Source organism: Melospiza melodia, chromosome 6 (genome assembly GCF_035770615.1).
Source record: "Melospiza melodia melodia isolate bMelMel2 chromosome 6, bMelMel2.pri, whole genome shotgun sequence".
NCBI lineage: Eukaryota > Metazoa > Chordata > Aves > Passeriformes > Passerellidae > Melospiza > Melospiza melodia.
In genome coordinates, this window is record NC_086199.1 from 21,526,124 (window position 1) to 21,547,537 (window position 21,414).

The window sequence follows — 21,414 nt, forward strand, 5'->3', positions numbered from 1 at the left end:
AGGATGTTAGCTGTCCATCTGTGAGCCAAGAGAAACAAGCACTGGTTCCAGCCCCTGGGAGAAGAACCAGAATGGGATATTTCTGTCTTTCTGCAATAAAGACTGAATGCAGCTCAGCAAAGGAGATGGCTGGAACAAGTCTTTTTTTCCCCCTTTCCCTGGAAAGGACTCAGGTTGGATCCAGTTCTGAGCAAATGCCTTCTGAGGTTTAAAATCTAAACCTCAATGTCTTTTATTTCACTCTTAAATGATCAAAGTCTCATACCAGCCTGCCTTTTCCAATATTATATAATTATTTAAAAAAAATCCAAGCAAACTGCAGTCAAATAATTTAAGTAGGAGAAAACGTTAAAAAGCGACTGATCAACAACATTCGATTCGTATTGGCCTAAAGTAATCTGATTTTCAGTTGTTTTTGCTTAGTGTCCTTCCTGAGCTCTTGTGTTCTGCAGTCACTCTCACAGTGTTTCAGTAGAAGGAAAGGGTGCAGAGGGTTTTCAAGACCCACCAAACAGACCTCATGCATCCTTTTGAGCCCAAAGCATTTTCATTGTAGCTACAGAAAACAGCTAATTTGAATGGAACTCACATTCCCCTCCTCCTGCTTTGTTGATGCCAGGGCTTTGAGGTCCTTTTCAGAGAAGTCCGGGGTACTTTGAAATCCCAGCTAAGTAGTACATCATCCTTCATGAGCCAGATACCAGCTCCTACCTCTAAAATCTTAAGTGCAATTTACAGGGAGCTGCAACGACCTGATGCAACTGATGTCAAACACTAACAAATTACAAGGCAAAGGGTAAAGAAGACATTAAGTACTTAAAAAGACCCACCAAAGATCCTTCACAACTGCTGCACAAATCCACACTTCCCACCCTCCTGCATGTCTGCAACAGTCCTCCAGCCCTTGCTGACATGACCTGCAACTCACCCTAACTCTTCTTAGGCTCAGTTTGGACAGGCAGCTCACATGTAACAGAAGGAAGCATGGCATCCATCACATTGGAGGAATCTTTTTGTCAATTACCTCAAAGTTAGCCCAGCATCTGATGGTTAGAAAGCATGTGGGAAGCATTCCCATGGGATTTCAGATATTTTAGGCCCTTTTTTTTTCAAACTGACCAGCAGAACAGCAGACCTGTTGAAACAAGGTACTTCAGAAGAGAGAGGCTGCACTGCAGACACTGTTCTCTGGTACTCTACTCTTTTTAAAACTCTAGGATGCAATAGTGTTTCAGTACTACCAACAGTACAAGCACCTATTGCAGTGTGATCTATTACCCTGTTTCAGCTATCCCAGTTCCTCCCTCAGGTGTGCCAACAACCTGTCCCTTCCCCTCCCCCTTGCCAAGTGATGTCTGTCAATCTTAACATTCCAGCAAGGGCATTGTCTGATTGGCAAAGTTCAAAAGATGCTTCTCAGCCCTGGGGACATTGGGCTATCCAGGTGTCACTTGTCCCCTGAGACTTCCCCCCTCCTACCTGGTTGGTGGCATGCCTATCCCTTCCCTCCCCCTTCCCCCAGGCTCAAAAGACCCGCCGACCATGTGGCCCTTGATTCTGTTGGAGCTGTTGCTGCATTCAGAGGTCTGTGTGCTAGGAATAAAACTCTGGATCAAAACCCTCCAGCAGGACCCATCTCCTTTTTCCTTCACCATCACCTAAAGCCTTTTCACCAGAGGTAAACCTGAGCTCCTGCTTGCCTGGACTTGTCCCAAGCACCCAGCTGCAACATCCAGCTAGCCGAAGGTGTCTCTGAGGTGAAACCACCTCAGCTGCCACCCTTGGTCAAGCAGCAAGAGCCAGATGAGCCCAGGCACGTTCCATCTGGCAATATTTGGATCTTATTCCAATAAGCACAAAGGTTTGGGGGTTTTTTTCCCTAATACCCAGCACACCACAACCCAAAACTACCAAACTCAGTAAAAAGTCTCAGCATGCACTTGCAATTATAACTTTCATCATAAATCCACTTCACTGTGCCTGTGATTCATTTAAGAGCTATCCAAAACTAAATTAAGTTTAGGAGTCTTTCTGGCATGATTAAATCTTTCTCTTCACCATATTTAACAGCAGTGCAAGAGAGCTCAGGGAGCAGGGGAGAGGAGATCATTATTACATTGCAAAGCAGTCAGAGCATCACTTGCAAGGGGAATTGTGTCCTGTCTATCAGCTCTTTTCCTTGCCTTTCTTTACTACATTTGCAACACAGTCACACTGAGTTAGACTGCTAAGTAGAGAACCTTTATGGAAAGGTGACAGAGGATGAGAAGCAAGGATTTAAGAAAATAGCAGTGTGTTACCTGGTCATCACAGTTTCTGGTGGAAAGTGAAATGGGGACCATATCAAGCTAACTGCCAGCATTTGCTGCTGCCTTTGCTCAGCCTCACAGCCTGGCACTGAGCCCTTATGGCCCATGAAAGCACAATCTGGTCTTTTCCATGTCTTGCCCCATCTCTTCCATGAAATTCCAATAACCCAAGGAGAAACTACATTACTATTAGAAACTATGGCACTTTCAGACCGCTAGCACATTTGACTACTTACATCACTGCCAATACCAAAATAACGACTAGATACTGGAATTGTAAGAAGGAATTTGAGGCCCTGGTAGAAGCTTTCTGTTCTCTTCCTGGTCAAACTCCAGTTACAGCAATGTTTCTCTATCTGCACAAAAGCACAGCCTTGAGCAGATCCCTGTAACCAAAGTCTATGTTGCATCCAGTGTAACTGGCTGAATACAAGGAGGTGTTATTTCATTGACAGGAAAACCCCCACAGGCTTTATATAGAAGTGACATATTGAATACTATGTATTTGTACTGTTTCACCATGAATAAAAGGAACTCAGACTTCTTTTCTAGCTGACACAATTAATGTCCTTTTTAGTCCCTTTTAAATGTATAATGTCCTTCATATCACAAAGTACAAAATTTATGAGAAATACAGCATTATAAATGTAAAAATCCTATACCTGGAAGGTGGGAGGTAGACTTTACCATCAACAACAAATTAATTATCTGCTTCTCTTCCAAGAGTTGTACGTATGTCCTTCCTATTTTTAGTACTTTAACTAATGTTAAGTATGTGCTTTGCTTTGTGATAAAGACTGATTTTCCTGATAGTCACCAAGCACAGGACATTCTTCATTCTAGAATCTCCTGCCCCTTAACCCTTGATCATACATCTTGGGCTGCAGGAGTTACATTTCTCTTTTAGCAGGACAGAAGTGTAAGAAAACAAAGTGAGGGATGGCAAACTAACCAAGCAGTTGTCCCATATTAGAAGATCTAGCCTGCTCCTTCTTCTTCATTCCTACCCTTATGCATCAGCCTAGCTGCCCCCCAGTCCTGTAGCAGCTCATCAGTCATTACACAGCAGTGGCACCGTGGCATGGCAGCATCCCTCACTTTGATTCCCTTCCCAGGCTCCATCTCAACCTTTCTCCTTCCAACAGTGTTAGAATCACAGACCAGATGTAATCAGGACTTCAAGCAATCCTTGGGTGTCAGACCAGGAGAATGAAAAGCATCATCGGTAGCCTGCAATGCTTTTTGTTTACGGAGGCAAAATCAGTGGGCACTAAGGCATTTGTTGATGTTAAGCATTTATATCAGAGCAGTATGAAGCTCCTATGTAACACCACATAAATATTCTGGACTCAAATGTACTTCAACTTGTACAAATTTTTTCACTTACCCAGTCTCAAATATTTATTCCCTGTGAGCTCCTTCTTACATTGCCAAGGAGCATCAGGGATTATAGTGCCATGTTTTGCCTGGCACTGGACTAAAGCAGTGGTTTAGTCCAGTGGATCTGTGGTTTGTAGTTACAGACAAAATTAGTTTCTCAGGATTAGAATATTTGCATACATCTTTTTTACTGTCCTGAACTGTTTCATCACAGTTTTGTTCACCTTAAATACACTCAGATTCTAAAATATATTTCTTATGACCTCAAGTTCCTGTGCTAGACATTAATTCAAAAATGTATCTCCCTAATTCAGACTGATGCACACCAGAGCACAGTCAAGTTACAGATCTCAGGCCTGACTTGATATTCACTTCTCCCAAATTAAAATGCTTACATGCCTTTAACCTACTGATTTATTTTCACTGACAACAAAAATAGTAAAAGCTAACAACATCGCTATATAAAGGTTCATGACATGAACCCTGTTCTTTATGTCACTGTTAGCTTTGGATTCTCTTCTGAGAGCCAGGCCTAGCAGATGGGCATGAGACAGACTGCACAAAGCCCTGAATCACAGAGCTGGTCACTCCTAATACTAAATAGAGACCAAGGGCAAACACATGCAATTTTTGGGGGAACGATACCTTTATGGTAATGCTTCCTTTTATCATATTTGTATAAAACCTAATCACACAACAACTGGCAAAAACAATTCCCAAGGCTAGGGCCGAGGAAACTTCTATCTGAAGTTTCCCAGAACTTTCAAATCCTATGTATTCAAAAGAGAGAACGGCTGAGCTGACATTGGCATAGCTGATGCCCATGAATCTTACATTTTAATCCAATCTTACATTTTCCCAGCATGGAGGGCCAGTATTGATGCTTCAGCTGTTTTAAGGCCCACTGGCAATTAACTACTATTGCTGCTTAGGGCAGCATGCAATGAATTTCTGGCGGTGAGCAGTTTTATAAACAATCACAGATCTTGTACTTGAAAACCTAAAAATCCTATCCGTATAGGAAGGATTTTGGTCATTGACAAAAAATTTCTGCAGTGAAGAAAATCCTCTGTAGAGTGAATAAATTCCAAACCTCAATTATGCCTAATATTTTATGCAATGTAGCTAAATTTCATGTTTTTCCTCATAACTGGCATGCTACTATGATTAATATTTAAAAAGGCACTAAATGGGAAAGGTGTTGCTCAAATATTTATAGTGCAAGTTCAAAAATATCTGACTTTTGAGCTCTAAGACACATGCTATCACCATGGTGCCAAGTGAGGTGATATAAAGAAGGGACTGAAAGCCCAAAGACTGTTAATGGTTTACTGTTATTTCTTGAGTGTACTGTGAATGCAGTTTAGCCTGAATGCAATGCTAATGGCCAAATATTAACAGAAATATAAAAATAATATATAAGAAAACACCTTCTTGGGAGTTGGGAGTGGTTTGGAACTGATCTTAGCCCCATCTTTTTCTGTAAAACCACTCACCTACTTCTTTCTGATGGTGGCAGCAACATTAAAAAGATAACAATTAATGGAACCACCTATGTACTTGAGAAATACATAGTTCAAGTATCTTCCATTGGTAAATCCTTTGCATATGATCTATAACACGTAGAAAATGTGCCTGCCTACACGAGCATCACCTGGGCCTCATATCTCCAAATCATCTGTCTTTAAATCACAGTCTGTAAGAGTATCAACAAGATGCAGAGACTCTCCCATGAATCTCTTCCAGATTTGCCTTACCAGAGTTGAACTTGGAGACACACTGCTTGTAACACTATCCCATTAGCTGACTTTACTCATAAACAGCCATCAAGGAAATTCTACTAGACAAAAAAAAAGGAAGCCCAGATAGAACTGGGATTCATCTCATGCAGGAAAGAGCTACATAACTAGATTTCACACTTGCTACAGTTTCCAGTAATTTGTTTGAGACTTCTCATATGCAGTTGCATTTTCCACCTCAGGAGACAAACCATACTTAGCTAAAGAAACTCTGGAACCTGAAGACAGGATCTTCAGAAGGCTTAGGGAGGGAAGTGGCCAAGTAAGTTCATGAAATGAGGGTGGAAAAGACTGGAAGGAAACAAATCAGAGAAGAAAGTTTTTCGACTGTGGGGACTGGAACTTACCATTAGGAAGACCAACAAGGGCAGGGGATAGTGTTATGGGAACACTGGATTTTGTTCTTGTTGTCACACACACCTTCAGCTTTGTGTACCTGAAGTCAGAACACACAGCTTACCTCGCTCACATGTTCTACCCCAGTAGCCAGTGCCAGTGCAGTCACAAATGAAGCGGTTCCAGCCATCCTTGCAGACTGCGTTGTTCTTGCAGGGGTAGCTGTCACACTGCTTGGTGCTGAGGCGGGAGCAGGAGGACTTGACCCCGGCGGCATTCTGCGCCTCTGCCAGCTGCCGGATGTTCTTGCTTCGGCCATCAATGAACAAGTCTCGGATACAGCCCACGTAGCCGTAGTTCAGCATTGCTGTCCAGAGCTCTGTGGGAAGGATGAGTCCTGCCCGGTTCTCTGGCAGCCCACCCAGGTACATGTCACCTTCCAGATCCAGGATCTCACTCTCCCCGCTAGCGGTGAACGGTGTGCGTCGGCTGTTCACTGATATGGTACCTAAAAGAGGAAGATAAGGAGACATCAACACTTTCAACTACAGACTCAGTTCAGTTAATTTTTTTTCCCAGTAACTGAGTGAGGTTTAAAGTTCAGCACAGGAGAGTGAAGATTCTTTCCTACCCAAATGGCATTTTAACAGTGTCTCTCACAGCTCCCTCTCCTCCTGATCCACAGGTCCTAAGTACTTCTGTGCAGCAAACAATCACGTGTCTATACCCCAAATTGCATTAGAAAGTCAGAAGCATAATAATTCAATAGATAAATAAGAGCATTTAAAATTTGAGCATTATTCAATGGTATTCATCCAGCAAAGCAAAAACTTATTGAGAACACACAGGAGTTCGATGGCATAAAGACTGGAGAGGAAAAAAGACATGCAAAAAACCCCACGATACAGCTCTTTCAGAAAACACTTCACCAATCCCTCCAAACCTGGACCAACATAGACACGTTTATAAATGACATGGAGAGAATGGCTGATGCATTGGAGGAAGCATTGGGTTACCATTTAGAGAAACCACTGCAAGGTGGAGCACAGGACTGATAACAATGTTTGTTGTAAATCAAAACCAATAAATACAAAGTCCTACAAGACCTGAATCACAGAAGTCTCACACATAAGTAGAGGCTAATGACCAGCTGGCTAAGGAGTAACTCTGCAGGAAAGGACTGGGAGATATGGCAGACAAATTGAACCTTGAACAAGAATTAGCACTGTGAACTCATAGTGGCAATAGACACGAGCTGCAGTAGGGTGTCCTGGTTCCAGCCAGAACAGAGGGAATTCTTTGCAGTAGCTGGGAGAGGCACAGCCAGGGGAAGCAAGTGAGCAATGTGATTTGCAGAGTCTCAACAGGACCACTGAATGGGAGAGTACCTTTCTTAAGCCACAACATAAGGGAATCTCCATAGAAAATGGTCAAACACAGAAAGAGAAACCTCAAAGAGGTTTACCAGACTGAAGACATTCAAAGCTTAACTGTACACGATCCTGAAGAAAGTCTAAACTGAAATAGAAATCTCCAGAAGTTTGTCACAAAATAAAATATTGTATAGCTTTACGAGAAAGTTTTCTAGTTTCCATTTTATACAGGAAAATTGAGAAAGAGAGAGACAAACTTATATGTGAACAACAGTTATTATTAAAACTGTGATAATTTCCATATGATCCAAAACAAATGTGGGCATACTGCATTGAGGGCATTCTCATATATTTCAAGAAATTGCCCCAGCACATAAAATAATCAGAACATATAATACAGAAATATAATCAGAATATTTAAAACGGGTACAGAAAAGCAAAGTGACTTGTTTAAGGTCAGACAGTGCATCCAAAGAAAAACAGGGAACATAATGCACATCTCACACATTCCAGAACAGTGTACTCTTCTGAAGAGCATTCAGCAGTTTCTGTGATAGGGATGTCTGCCCACCAGACACTCATCTAAAAATCAGCAATTCGCTCTCCCTAGCTATAAATCATCACATTGAATTGCCTTGTCATTAAGACAGTCTGTCTTCAGAGACACTATCCAAGTTTTAAGATTAATTCCACATCATTGGATTTTTATCAGACACCCCTACAATAAGGAAGGAGAGTTAATAGAGTTAACTCTATTGTCTCTGTAAGAAAGTACAGTTATGTATACACCTTTTCTTCAGTTGTAAGAGGTATATTCTTAGAGAATTGCATATGTGACACAGACACAAGATATTCCATCTGTGTGATTTTCCACAATAATTGAGGAATAATATCGGAGGCAGCAGAGTGTCAGAAGCAACAGAGGCATTACAAATTAAAGGCTCAAAGAGAACCACAGTTATTTGATGAATCATTCTGTATCAACAAGCTGGAGCACCACAGGCATTTTCTCTTTTATAAAATAAGGAAAGAGAAAATTTGACAATACACATACTGTCACACAAGCAGCATGTCACGGAGCCACGGGAACACAACTCTCTTTCCATAATCTCCACTGCTATTTGTCAAAAGCAGCCTGCAGAGTACATATTACTCTAAAGCTTAGAACCAAAACACGAGAGGGCTGAGCTCTAGACAGATGCTACTGTGGAGAGAACAAACATGTGCAAATCCCACAAAGATAAAGAAACCCCCAAAAGACAAGAAATAATGGATAATATGGCGTGCAAAACCCGAAGAAAGATGGTGATATGGTGAACAAGAAATAGGCTAGACAGCAACCTAAATTTCTGAGTGTTTTGTACCCTGCAATAACTCCTGCAAGGAGATGGCAGTAGTTTGGATGAACAGGGCATTTAATATCAAGCTGCTGAGACGGAGAAACCCTGTATTGATCCTAAAAGGAGGACTTCCATAAGCTGGCATCCTTTTTTTTTTTCCCCCTCTAGAATCCCCTATTTTTCACTCTGCTTCGAGTAGATCCATGTCCATCTTGAGAAATCAGAAGCACCTAAGCATGTCCTCTGCAGTGCCATCTCCTCTTGGTGCTGGACTGAAAAACAGACCAAAATACTCCCCTGAGGGCAGAACAGGCACACCAAACAGTGCACTGACACAACTGTAAACCAAACAATCTAGTCAGATTTGTAGTGCCTAGTCAGGTGGCAAGTCATGTACGTCTTGTAGCTGATGACTACCTAAAAACATCTTCCTGCATAAAATGCTCACTGTTCCCCAGCTAGAAACTGTGACAGGTTTTGTGAACCTGCTGGGAGCTTTCTGAAAGGACAGAAAGGTTACAGGACCTTTAAGAAAGGACAGAAAGGTTAGGTGTCCATGTCCATGCTGCCAGCTTCTGTCAGAGTACAAAGATAAAACCAGGTTTTGCTGCTCTGGCAGCCAACACAGACCAAAGTATACACAAGGCCTAAGGGGACTAGAGATGCCAGAGGTTATCGGAGCATGACTGCCAAGCTTCCCTGCCTTAGTGCACTGTAATAGTGAAAATTTGGATTTTTAAGCTATTTTAGATCAGCAGAACCTGAAGTTTTGGACTGTTATAGAAATGGGAATAAAACAGAGAGAGATGACCCCTAACATAAACCTTGCTGCTTTAGTAATGAGAATCAGAACTTGCAAGTTACTCACTCATTAAACCCAAAAGGGTGTTCTTAGCCCCACTTAAGTAAATTAATTTTTCAGTTTCCAAATTGTAGTCATCTATACAGGGAGGAGAAAATCTTCAGGGTGTAACCATTATCTGGTCCACATGTGGAAGAAAATCCAAAGACTTAAGAAGAGGTTTTGAACTCCTTTCTCACACTTATCCAAAGTGTCATTGGATAATAGTGACTGAAGGTATGTGAAGAAATGTGAAGAAAATAATGCCAGTACCCTGGCATTTCTCAGGACACAAGACATTAGTCATTGGGATCATTAATTAAGTACTCATTGTGAACAGAGAACACAACAAAATAAAAAGAAAAAACAAAAGAAAAAAAAAGGACCAGACATCATACAAACACATTTTTTCTTGTTGAGAGAACTCTTTCAAAATCTGTTACCTCTAATCAGTGTCCAGAATATCATAAACCTCCCTGCCAAGTGAAAACAAGTCAACCCTACAGTGTCATCCATCAAGTAGCAATGTGTCTGCCACACCCTCCCGTGAATGTGTCCAAATAAACACGTGTCCTTCTTGGTAGGGCTTTGCAAACATTCTTTGCACAGAGCCTCTGTCATTTCTGTCTCTTCTCCCTCTGCAGCTGCTTCTTCAGGGATGACACAGCCCCCAAGGGAACAAGCAAAACTGAAGTCAGTATGCAACACAGCTAATTGAGTTTACCCCTGGAAGTTAATTAAATTTTAGCAATTCTAAAGAAATCAAAGCTCCATTTATTTATTTATGGCTTCCTTTGTAAAATGCTCCTATCGATGTCTTTAGGAGATAGCAACATAGAACCACACATATTAAGTCCAAGCAGAGCACCATGCCAAATACAAAGAAACTACTCACATCATCAAAGGAAAAAATAGCTTCAGGCAAAAACCTGTTCAAACAGCTAGGCCTTGCATGGTATCTCAAAGTCAGCTCTTCTAAAAACTCAAGGGAAGCAAATTCTAGTACTGGATTCCCTGTACTGATAGTCTTCAGCAATTGGAAACATAAAATTAGGGACCTAAAACTATCATCTGGAGATCACCAGACAAATCCCAAATCCACTGGCAAATGTAAGCAAAATTCCTTTTGAAGTGAAGGCTTTGAGATACCAACTGTTCAGAAAAAACTGAAGTACAATTGTTATTCTCTAGATGAAGCTACAGTAACTGAGCTTTCTTTTCCTCCACAATTTCAGAGTAGATCATGAAAATGTTAGCTTGATATTCAGCACTGGAAACAATAAAAATATCTCTTGGCAATTGCATGGTAAATGTATTTTTAGAATACTAAACCCCATATTTGAAAATGAGAAGCTGTGAAGAAAGAAAGAAACATCCACTGAATGCTGCCTCAGATTTTAAGATTAGAATCTGTCATTCAAAAGAGTAATGAAACCTAGCTTAAAACTACAGGATACTAAGGGAAACAGAACGGGATAAAAATGTTCATCTGTTGCCATAATTTTGTTACTGATTGTGCCCATTACTCTTATTTTTCTCTTAACAAGATCCCAAATGCTGAATCCCAAGGTAGATCAGGAAGAAGTTCTCAAACTGAGAACAATGGTACTGAAGGACCTTAAACCTTACCATGACCCACAAAGAAATCATCACCCTAACTATGCATGCAATTGCGAATATATGTCCAGAATATCTGAGGATTGTGAATAAAATATTAATCGATAACCTCTGTGATGTGCTATTCAAAATTCTCCCTACACATTTAATGAAAACATTTAACAAAAACCATTCACATCTTTGCCTTGCTGGATAAATACCACTGGAATAACACTATGCTTTCTTAAGGAGGTGACTCATATTTAACAGGTTTTGAATGTTCTGAGAATTAATACATAGCCCAAGGTCTGAATCTGAAATATGAATCTATTTAAGAAAAAGTTATAACTCTACCTGATCTTCCATCTCGTTGAATATCCACATGATACCATTCTCCATCATTGGCTTTCTTCTGGGTGGCCTTGACTTTAATGGTCCCAGAGCCCATGTCCAGCAGCAAGTAGAGGTTTCCATCTAGAAGCTCGACTGCAAAAAAGTCTACCTTTGTATTTTTTTGGCTTCTTGTATCTTTCCTCTCCTGAGGCTTGCCATGGGTGAAAAGGATCAGTCCATTGGGTTCAGTGGTTCGGAAATCAAATGAGATGGAGCCCATCCTCTTGGTATTCCATTTAGGCAGACTAATATAGGCCTCAGGTGTCTCAAAGCTGATGGGGTCCAGCGTAGCCACATTTTCACATATGAATTTCACTTCCCCATAGATCTTCATCTTAGTATCACCAATCCGTGCCAAGCGAGACAGCTCCAGACGAATGTCATTATTCTTATAAACAACCTGCCAGACACAAGGAAAAGTATCATACATCAATCCTGCATACAATACAAACACCCCAATTACTTTTAGCCATGGGAGATAAACTTTTTCCAAAAGGAAGTGGGGAGAGGAAAGGAGACAGTGCAAGAGTCTGACATCCTGACAGAGAGAGCAAGTTGAACCAGAAGAGTGTATAGAAATGACAGCAATGGGCACTTTGCAATGACTTTAGATCAGATAAGCAGTCAGAAGACAATATTTAACTGAAGGGCAGTGAGAACAATTAACTCTACCACAGGCCCGCTCGGCTGTAAAAGCTTCTGTACATAAAATGCAGTGTGTGTTTGGTATCATGCTGTTATATTTGCATAAATCCCATACAAAATACATAACAAAGTATAACCTCCATGTCCATCTCTACTAGCCACAGCAGGGAACTCGGTACCACTGTCATTTCTCTATTATTCCTATAGCCTTCTTAACTACCAGGAGAGAGATGCAAAAGAATTTCAGCAAGTTGCTGTGAACTGTTAGTGATTGCCCTGTGGGTCCTGAAAAAAAAGATAACAAAGACTTAAAATTTCTCTGAGCAAGAAATTTTAGATCACTACTGACACAAGCTTGGCATGGAAATATCTCTACAGCTTACCCTTACTTCCAAGAAACCAACAATTTTTTGTGCTAACACATAAAAACCTGTACATTTTCAGTGCCTGGACTCTCACATTCTCTGAGTTAAGGACCAGAACTCTGGGGTCTATTCCTGCTACATGGATTGAAATTAGCCAAGAGAAGAGTCTCAAAACAGACAAGCACTCCTGAGCATGCCTCGCTTACTCAGGAGTCCAGACCTCCTACTCTCCTCTTTCTCTCAGGTTCAGAATGAATTCCTGGAAAGCAAACTCTTCTCTGGACCATGTCATCCTCACAGAGGAAGAAGCTGGAGAAGGCACAAAATTGAAACACTTGTAAACTGTACTTCCTCTCAATCACCTTCCACACTTGCTAAATGCAGAGCTGGCATGTACAGCAAGTAAAACTGCTTCTGCTACTAGCACAATTTTTATTGAATTCTTGTTCAGTGATACTACTGAAGACTCTAATTTCTTCTAAGGAGTTATTATTCTAAAATACTTTGAGTCTGTCACATATAGCATATATATATATACATATTTGATTTCTGCTTTCAAAATCTTATCAGGATGAGTTGTCAGCAGTTTGTTACGGAAATAGAAGGGAAAGGAGAAATTCATTGTTACTTCTTCTACTATTAGGACGGGAAAGTCAGAGAAATGTGTATGCAGTAAATATTAAAAGGAAAATGAGAGAAAGAATGAGGGATAAGCTTATAAATTAGGTCACTTCTAGATTAAAAAAATAAATTAAATCGTGATTCGATACATTCATAGCTGGCAAAAATACCAGCATTCTCTAAGCATTAAAGGAGAATTTCCCTAGTGCAGTCAGATTTTTCTGTTTCAAAGGCAAAACGCTGAGTGAAAGGCGAAGCCAGCTGTTAAATCCCATTTGGAGAAATGGCACAAAGCTCTAGCTCTTCCCAGCAGAGGACAGTATTGACCCACAATAACTGGGTCCAATTCCTAATAACGTGCTCTGCCCTCACACAGGCATCAGAAACATCAAGGCTATTAATATCTGCAACAGGGATAAAATTCATTTTCAATTTATGGGACTGTAGTAGTTTTATGCTACAGATTAATCATGTCAAATGCTCTCATTAGAGAGACCATACACCTCCTTCCACTGACACAGCAAGGGGGTGCATTAGAGCCTCCTCTCTTCCCAGACAATGAGGTGCACCTCAGTCAGACTTTAGTTCTGAGCACTGCATGAAGTCCTGTCTCTGCTTCTCAAGGAGAAAGAAGAAATAAATAGAGCAACTAAAAGGATGGAACAGGATGCTTTATGAGGATAGGCTGAAAAGGCCAAGCTCATATTTGGAGAGGACTGAGAAAAATATGATTGAAGTTTACAGAAGATGGAGAAGGTTAATGTGGAACTGCTCTTTGCCAAACCCAGTAATAACAGAGTTAGAGGCACTTGCTGAAACTTGTATGAAATCAGCATAAAATGGATTTTTAGAAGTACTTATTTACACAGAGGGTAGTGAACTTCTGGTACTTGCTGCCAGGGGAGGTCATGGAAGTAGGGTACAACAGAAAACACAAAAAGAACCAGAAATAACAATGGACAGCAAGTCCACAAACTGATACCGAAAGAAAAAGGAAGGAGTGCATCTTCTAGCAATTGTAAACCAACAGCAGTGGGTGCTGCAGGAACGTCAGGGAATGCGCCACTGACAGCAGCCATGGTCCTGTGCTCTCCCTAAACACCACCTGCACCCTCCACTATTGAAGACACCATCCTGGGTGCATGGATTGACCATTCTCCAGGCCCATGAGGGCTGACAATTCTGGTGCACCGTTGCCTTTTGGTTCCCCCACAGCATGGAGCTGCTTTGGTGGGCAAGAGAATGCCAGGCCTGAACAAGCTGTGGCTTTAATGATTCTAAGGAGAGCTGCCCTTATAAGATACCACTAAAAATTGGTCAAACCAACACTCCTCTAAACTGCATCTTGACCCAGTCTTCCCATACATGAGAGAAGCAGACATTGATTGATGGGCGGTGCTGGGCTGCATCTAGCCATGACTCTGAGCTGTTTTCAGCAATCTCTGTGGGTTGCTGGTAGGGGGAATATCATATGCACACAAGCATAGCTGAGCCACATGCAAGTTACTGTATGTATTTGATACTTGAGTAATAGGTCTCATCTTTTCCAGGGAAACGCAGAGGGTTTGCCTCTGAGTTTATTTGAGGTGTGATGCTGACTGCTTTGTGTTTCACTAATCATACAAGTACCACAGCTGGAGAATCCTTGTGACAGAATGCTTTCAAAAGAACCAGAAAAAAATTACGTAAAGTTAGTTGTAATCAAGAAAGTGACTAACAATGAAGAATCTGTAGCCAAGGATGAAGAGACTAAGAAAGCAAGTAAAAAGGAAGACCTGGGGAGGAGATGAGGAAGGCTGCTGAATAGATACAAGAGTTCTGAATTCAGTCTTTACAAATAAACATATCCACCCCAATCTGAATCTCTGGTAGTCAAAAGTGGCTCTAAATTATTTTCTTTAAAAAAAAAAAAAAACCCAGAACAAAATACCTAGCTTGAGAAATCTAAAAAAAGCACCTTTATGGAAGAAGTGCAAGTGTTTCCATAGGTGACTTGAAATATTATTGACAGACATATTTGGACATCAACATCATGATGTATAATCAAATGCACCAGAACTCTCATAACAATAAAAGAACAGAAATAATGGTTGGGTGTAAAACCAATGTGAATCCTTGGCAGGAATGGAGAAATGCTACAGCAAGCTTCTGATAATAACAGTTCAATTGTCAAACCAAAGGTTCAAGATTAAGGAGAGAATAAAATTAAATGACTGGTATGCATGTCCCATAGTGGAGAACATTCAAATTCAGTCTGTTTAATAGGCAGAGGTTAAAATGTGATTTGATTGCAATCTACAAGTACCTGTGCAGAAAATGGAATTTGGCAAGAGAGGGGTCTTCAATGCATGTGACAAAGGGACAATGAAATCTGGGGGCTAGACATTGAAGTTAGAGAAATTCACATTTTAAAATATTATGACTCATTTTTACATGAGAGTAATTTGCTACTGAAATAATTTACTACAGGTTATAGTGTGTTCTTTGCTGCTGGCAAATTTTAAATTAAAATAGTATCTTGTTTCCTCTAAAAGACATAGTGAGACAGGAATTAATTATACAGCAAATCAGCCTAGATTATCATAATGGCTCTTTCTGGCCTCATAACCTATGAATCTTTGTGTTTTAATGAAACCAACAGAGGCTTCAGTGCAGTTTGCAGGACAGATGATGCACTTCTTCCCAACTGCTAAATCTGGCTGGTAAAGGAGAAGATGCTATCATCAGTTCTGGTCTGACCTGTCATCAATGTGTTCAGAGAAGCTTTTTTTATATTTCTACATGTTCGGGATCCTACCTTAAAACATACCACTAAAAAGGAAGGCAAGCAAAAAGCCTTGGACAAAAAAGCCTGATTCTACAACTCAAATATCTAAGTTTCAAGAAATAGTTTCTTAGAGTCACCTGCTGCAAGTCAGAGAAGATACATCTGCATGTTTCACTGAACAAGATTTCTGCTAGCAGTAGAATCTGCCATCTGCGTAGCACTTCCTATCTTGTAGTCTCATTTTACAAGCAACCTCTGAAGTAACTTGAAGGCTCCTCAGTATACGCCAAAATACCTATTGAAACCCACTGCTCTAAATTCAAATGAGGCCATGACTGTCTCAGAATGCTGCTCCTCTCGAGGACAGCCTTCTAGGGCCACACATGGCTCCAAAAGCAAATCAGAAGTAAGCAGAGCAATGAAAGCAGCACCCAGAGACTTTCCATTTATGTCAGGTGCCTTCTGAACAATGCCAGTCTTGCCTGTTAAAACTAACACAAGCTTGAATTCATCAGGTCTGATATGTATATCAGAGAAGGTCTAAGGGAGTCAAGACATTACTCCTGATACAGACATAGCCACCTTTATTTTGGGAATAAAGGTGGAAAAGAAAAAGGGGAAGAAAATTATTAGCAAAAGCTATGCACAGAACTTTTTAAAAGTAACCTTCATTCCTCCAACCTTAAAATCACTTTATATTGCAAAAATGAAATAAGAATAATGAAAACAATGGTTTTTTCCTTTTCCATGGGGACTGTTTCTAAATACACTTTAACCAAGGAATATTGACCATTCAATGCCTCTGTCTAATGAATTAGACTAATATAAATGGATGGTCAGGAAGGGGCAGATACACACTGTCCTAATAATCAGCAGTAGGATTTCAGGACATCTAAAACATTCTGAGGGAAAAATATATACATTAAATCACATTTCCTATAAATCTGCTGAGAAAGAAGAGCTTGTTTTCAGAAGAGCTAAAACAAAATCGCAATCTAGTTTTGAGGTTTCTTTAAAATGGCAACTCTGCAATTCTGAAGCATTCAAGGAATTTCTCCAGCTAAATTTCTTAAAAGTTTCACTCATGGGTTAATGACAGCTCTAATCAGATGGCTTTTCACAATGATGAAAAGCATCTCTCTGCAATCAAGTGAAGCTGCAGATAGAGAGGGAGCAACAAAAAAGGAGGGAAAATTATGTGCTAAGTTTGGCCAGTAGCCAATATAAAAATTCCTCTCCAAGTGGGTGTTATTAAGCGGGAAACACGATTTTCAGTACAGGCTGGACACAAGCATGCTCCAAATGGGAATGGCTTTCGGCAAATTAGATGACTACCATCATGAACTATCACGAAAAAGAGCAATAACCTGAAGGCTGCATATGTTTAGCTAGCTAGGAAGAGCACCTCTGAAGGCCAGCCAAATTGTTCACCTATTGCACCCTGGATATTGCTTTTTTCTGTCCCAGGCTGCACCCCTTCACCAACTGCCCATATCAATTCTCACAAAGGATAACTGCTAGATATTCAGGCTTGTGCCTAAAACTTCTTTAAAGGCATCTACAAATAACCAAGCAAGGTCCTACAGGAAAAACAAACAAACAAACAAACAAACAGTTTATCCATTGGTTTATTAGACCTGTGTTTTCCTAGCCCTCCCTGACAAGCAAGTAGAAAAAACTACACTGGGTTAGCAGCACTTTGTGTCTGGGACAGACTGTGTATCAAGTGACCAAGTCTTCAGCAATGGGTAACTAAAGCTCCTACACTTATTTAAACAGCACTGTGTGAACTATGGATATCCTAGTATACACATATTTGATGTTCCACTAGGATGACAACTGTATTCAGGTAATAAACACTACCACCATTCCCCACACACTGAAAGAGATAAATTTACCTATTGTGTAAAGTAATTCATTGAACATGGATGAAAAGTAACTAAAACTAAACAGTCAAGACTCAAATACAACTTGTGCAATGTTGACTAGAGCAATGCAAGCCTAGATTTCACCTGAATTATTTTTAACAAAGAATATGTGTTCACTCAGTGTTTGTCTTTACTGCTAAAGCTAAAAAATACCCTAAGAAATTAGATTTAGAATTCTCATTCTGTTTCTGAAAATCTAGCTGATTATTTTTAATTCAAAGGTAAAAAAATTAACTGTCTGGTATTTGACAGTAACGTAGTTCACCTTTAAGTCATAGCAAAGTCTTTAAGGCATTTCACTGTGGATTGAGATGCACAAACTGAACTTTACTCTATTTATGTTCTATTCAACCTCCATTTGGCCTAGTAACAGAGAAGAAAAAACCTGTAGGACAAGGGAAGCCAAGACAGTCAGCTGTGATGTTCCTCACTTGTGCCACAGACACAGATATGTCTCATTCTAGCCCTAAAAAGTAATTTGTACCATAGATGTATTTCTGTATGTAAGGACATAGAGAAGATATGTCTGTTCTTTAAAAATATGCATCCATATACAACAGTGAGGAAATTCTGTTTTACACTGAGCCTAGTGCAGAGGTAAAACAAAATAGAAGAAATAAAGTTAGCTACACATAGAAAATTATTCATTGGATGGGTTGAAAGATGCATGCTGGAATGTAGGGAGACACAGAAAAAGACAATGCGGTACTCTACTGGAGCTCATGTTCACTTTGGAGAATTGCACTTCAAGAAAGGAGTGCAACTATTGGAAAGAGTCCAGACTACAGCAATGAAAATAATCAGGGGTCTAGAAAATAGAAGTTTGAGAGGAGACACTATAAAGTGTTCAAATAGAAAAGGTCTACTACAAAGCAGAAAGGAACAATGTCCTCTTTGTACCCATGCTGAAAAGGACAAGAAATAATTAGCAAAAAATTACAGTAAGAAAAGCGATAGAGAAAGGCTTTTTTAATTTAAGAACAGTGAAGCACTGGAAGAGGTTGTCTGAATAGCAACACTTACTGGAGACCTTGAATTTCAGGCAAAATATTGCTGTCAAAACTCACATAGATGTCATTGGTTTTGTTTTGGGACAGTGGAAGCGCAAAGTAATAGACAACCTCTAATGATCTATTCTAGTTGTATTTTCTATGATTTTGTGTTGGGGGGGGGGTGGGAACAGGAGAGTAGAGGAACATGTGAAAAAGCAAATTACTGTCTATTACGTATCTAAACACTTTCCTATAGTGTTCAAGCACAGGAAGGAAAAAGAAACCTTATAATAACAGAATATTGACACCTCACAAATTTGAAGAGCCTAGATTTACAATTCACCTCCCTAGCAAATGAAGGCTTGAGAGTTAAACTAAAAAAATTAAAATTTTAAATAAAAAACACTTAAAATAAAAAAATAATTATTATCACAGTAGCTTCTTTACCTGTATGCAGGAGTTGACTTAAATTACATTCAGTTCTGTAGTGAGCTTATACAGACATTAGCCAGTTAGAAAATATTTTGCTCCTCCCAAATGCATACTGAAATCTCAGATTTGTCTAGCAAGCACAAGCTAAATCTGTCAAGCTTGGTTCAGTGATGATTAAGTGAGGAAATGATTACTGTCAAGTGTCTTAAGAATTTCATATGAAAGGCTGAGAGGAATTATTTTAGGATGGCCCATTGATCATTTAATGCTTGAGCCTTACTACACTGAAAAGTCTGTCAGACAATGACTTAGCAAATACCACTCCATTTAGTGATTTCTTTGTATTTTCAATCCACCTAAGATTGTGCAAGTACAAAAGACCTATCACAAGGAAATAAATCTGTTTAGTATGGCTGGGTGAATGCTTCCATCAGGATAACTTTTTAACAGAGAATTCCATTTCCCTTACAGAGAATTAGTAATGGAATGCTTCACTCCAATCTATAACAAACCAAAAATGGCAAGTTTTGTTTTATTGAACTTTACAGAAAAGTTTTTGCATTAACTTAACCAAAACATAAACCAGTATTTTTCAGGCATTGCATTTACTTTCAGTAATGGTCCCCATTTTTACCTCCGGACTCCACTCCCTAAGAAAATACTTTGACAGACACAGTGTCAGTGTCCCACCTGATATCAGCAGAGATACATGACTGGTTTTGCCAGAAAGCAGCCTAACCAATACTCTGGTCCCTCTGGGAGAATGGACACAAGGGCCCTATGGGTCATATGAACTGCACTGGAAAATGTAGTTTGTGTTAAACTGGCTCCAGATTATTTGGGGTCAGCTCAATCAACATGAAATAATTTGATTCAGAAAATACCAGAATGTTACACATGCACCCAGTTTTGAAGATTTCATGGATTTACATTTTTAAAAAATTCATCTTATCAGCAAAAGTGAAAACAAATGTCAGCTGGATCAAACTCCTTTGGAACAGAAACTCTTAATTTCACTCAGCTTTTCACTTCAGTGGTAAAATATATTTTAATGAGAACACTAATGTGTAAAGTCTTCTGTGAGAATACTGAATAGATATTCCTCACTCACAGATATGGAGTTTTTCCCCCACAACCTGCCTTCCCTAGCCAATACGCCTTGAGCCTGCTTCCCTAGAATACCCCTGGAAGGGGCAAGAAGGAAGTCCAGTCTCCATATGCCAGCAGTCTCTCTGCTGAGGTTTCCAGTGTAAGCAAAGCAACTGCTCAGCAAATTGCGCCAACCACAGCAGCGTCTTCTATGCTTTTGTCACTTGCCCAGCAAAAAACAAACTGAAAATATTTACCATTACATATGGGAGAGCACATGCTCGAAAGTGAGCCCAGTTCAAGTAACAATGAGCTTACAGCCACAGAGGAAGCGTTTAGTGGATTTAGTACTGTACAGACTAAGCCTGAAAGTGGTGCCACTGCAGCAGGATGGTGTCACTGTAGCTTAAAGCTGAGAGTGCTGCATCCCAGCATGTGTCCCTCCCTCAGCACAAAGGTCTCAGGGACACTGACATCTCCCACCACCTGCAGTGTCAGCCAAAGAAAGAGGCATCCCTCCAGCTAGGCTCTCCTTCTGTGAGGGACCAAAGACACACTGGGTCTGCTAAAGAACTCCCAATGCAGGATGACACTGTCTCAATATGCCTAGCCCAAAATACTATGGGATTTTAAACTTCATTTTTAATACCCCTCTTTTTGCTCTGTGCAAAAACTTGTAAACACTGACATCTCTCAGGGATCTCTCCTCTCATCTCTCTTGAAATTCTATAGCATGGAACAAAGTTCAAATCCTCCACGGGTAGGATTCCCCAAATGTTGATCTGCACTGGGCCTTATGTTGTGTGAAAACAGCGACATCAGGAGCTCACTATTTGCTTGAATATTTGCTGTAGAGGGCAGGGAATGTAGTTAATTCCCCACCTGAAAGAAGCATCATCAAGAGAAAAATACTGTCATCTTATAACCCCCAACCTGGTGTGACAAAAAGAACCAGAAGCTCTTTTATATCTTTCTCTCATGCACATCTAAAACTCTCTCATCTATGACCCTTCATCTCTAAGCTTTCAACACTAATAAAAGGAACAGGAGGGATTTTTTTTTTTTTTTAATACAATACCTGTCTTCTGTTTGGGACTGAGCCCTAGTTACCACAATGCCAAAAGGTCTAGCTCATCTGTTCATCCAGAAGCCACCCAGCTGCACCAGCCACAGCTTTAGTGCACAGCACAACAGTGAGAACAATATAC

At 40.2% G+C, this 21,414-nt stretch overlaps 1 protein-coding gene across 20 annotated transcripts in view; it reads right to left on the reverse strand.

Annotated features, from left to right (window-relative positions):
• Positions 1-21,414, reverse strand: part of NRXN3 (neurexin 3) — a 706,103-nt gene that overhangs the window by 655,037 nt on the left and 29,652 nt on the right. For all 20 annotated transcript variants that reach the window (XR_010028287.1, XR_010028288.1, XM_063160199.1 and 17 more), the window contains 2 exons: positions 11,329-11,767; positions 5,949-6,332 (listed from right to left, as the gene is read on the reverse strand). Coding sequence is in view for 18 of the 20 variants with exons in the window: in XM_063160199.1 (XP_063016269.1) it covers positions 5,949-6,332; positions 11,329-11,767 (823 nt within the window). In the remaining 2 variants the exon portion in view is untranslated. The remainder of the gene's footprint in view (positions 1-5,948; positions 6,333-11,328; positions 11,768-21,414) is intronic.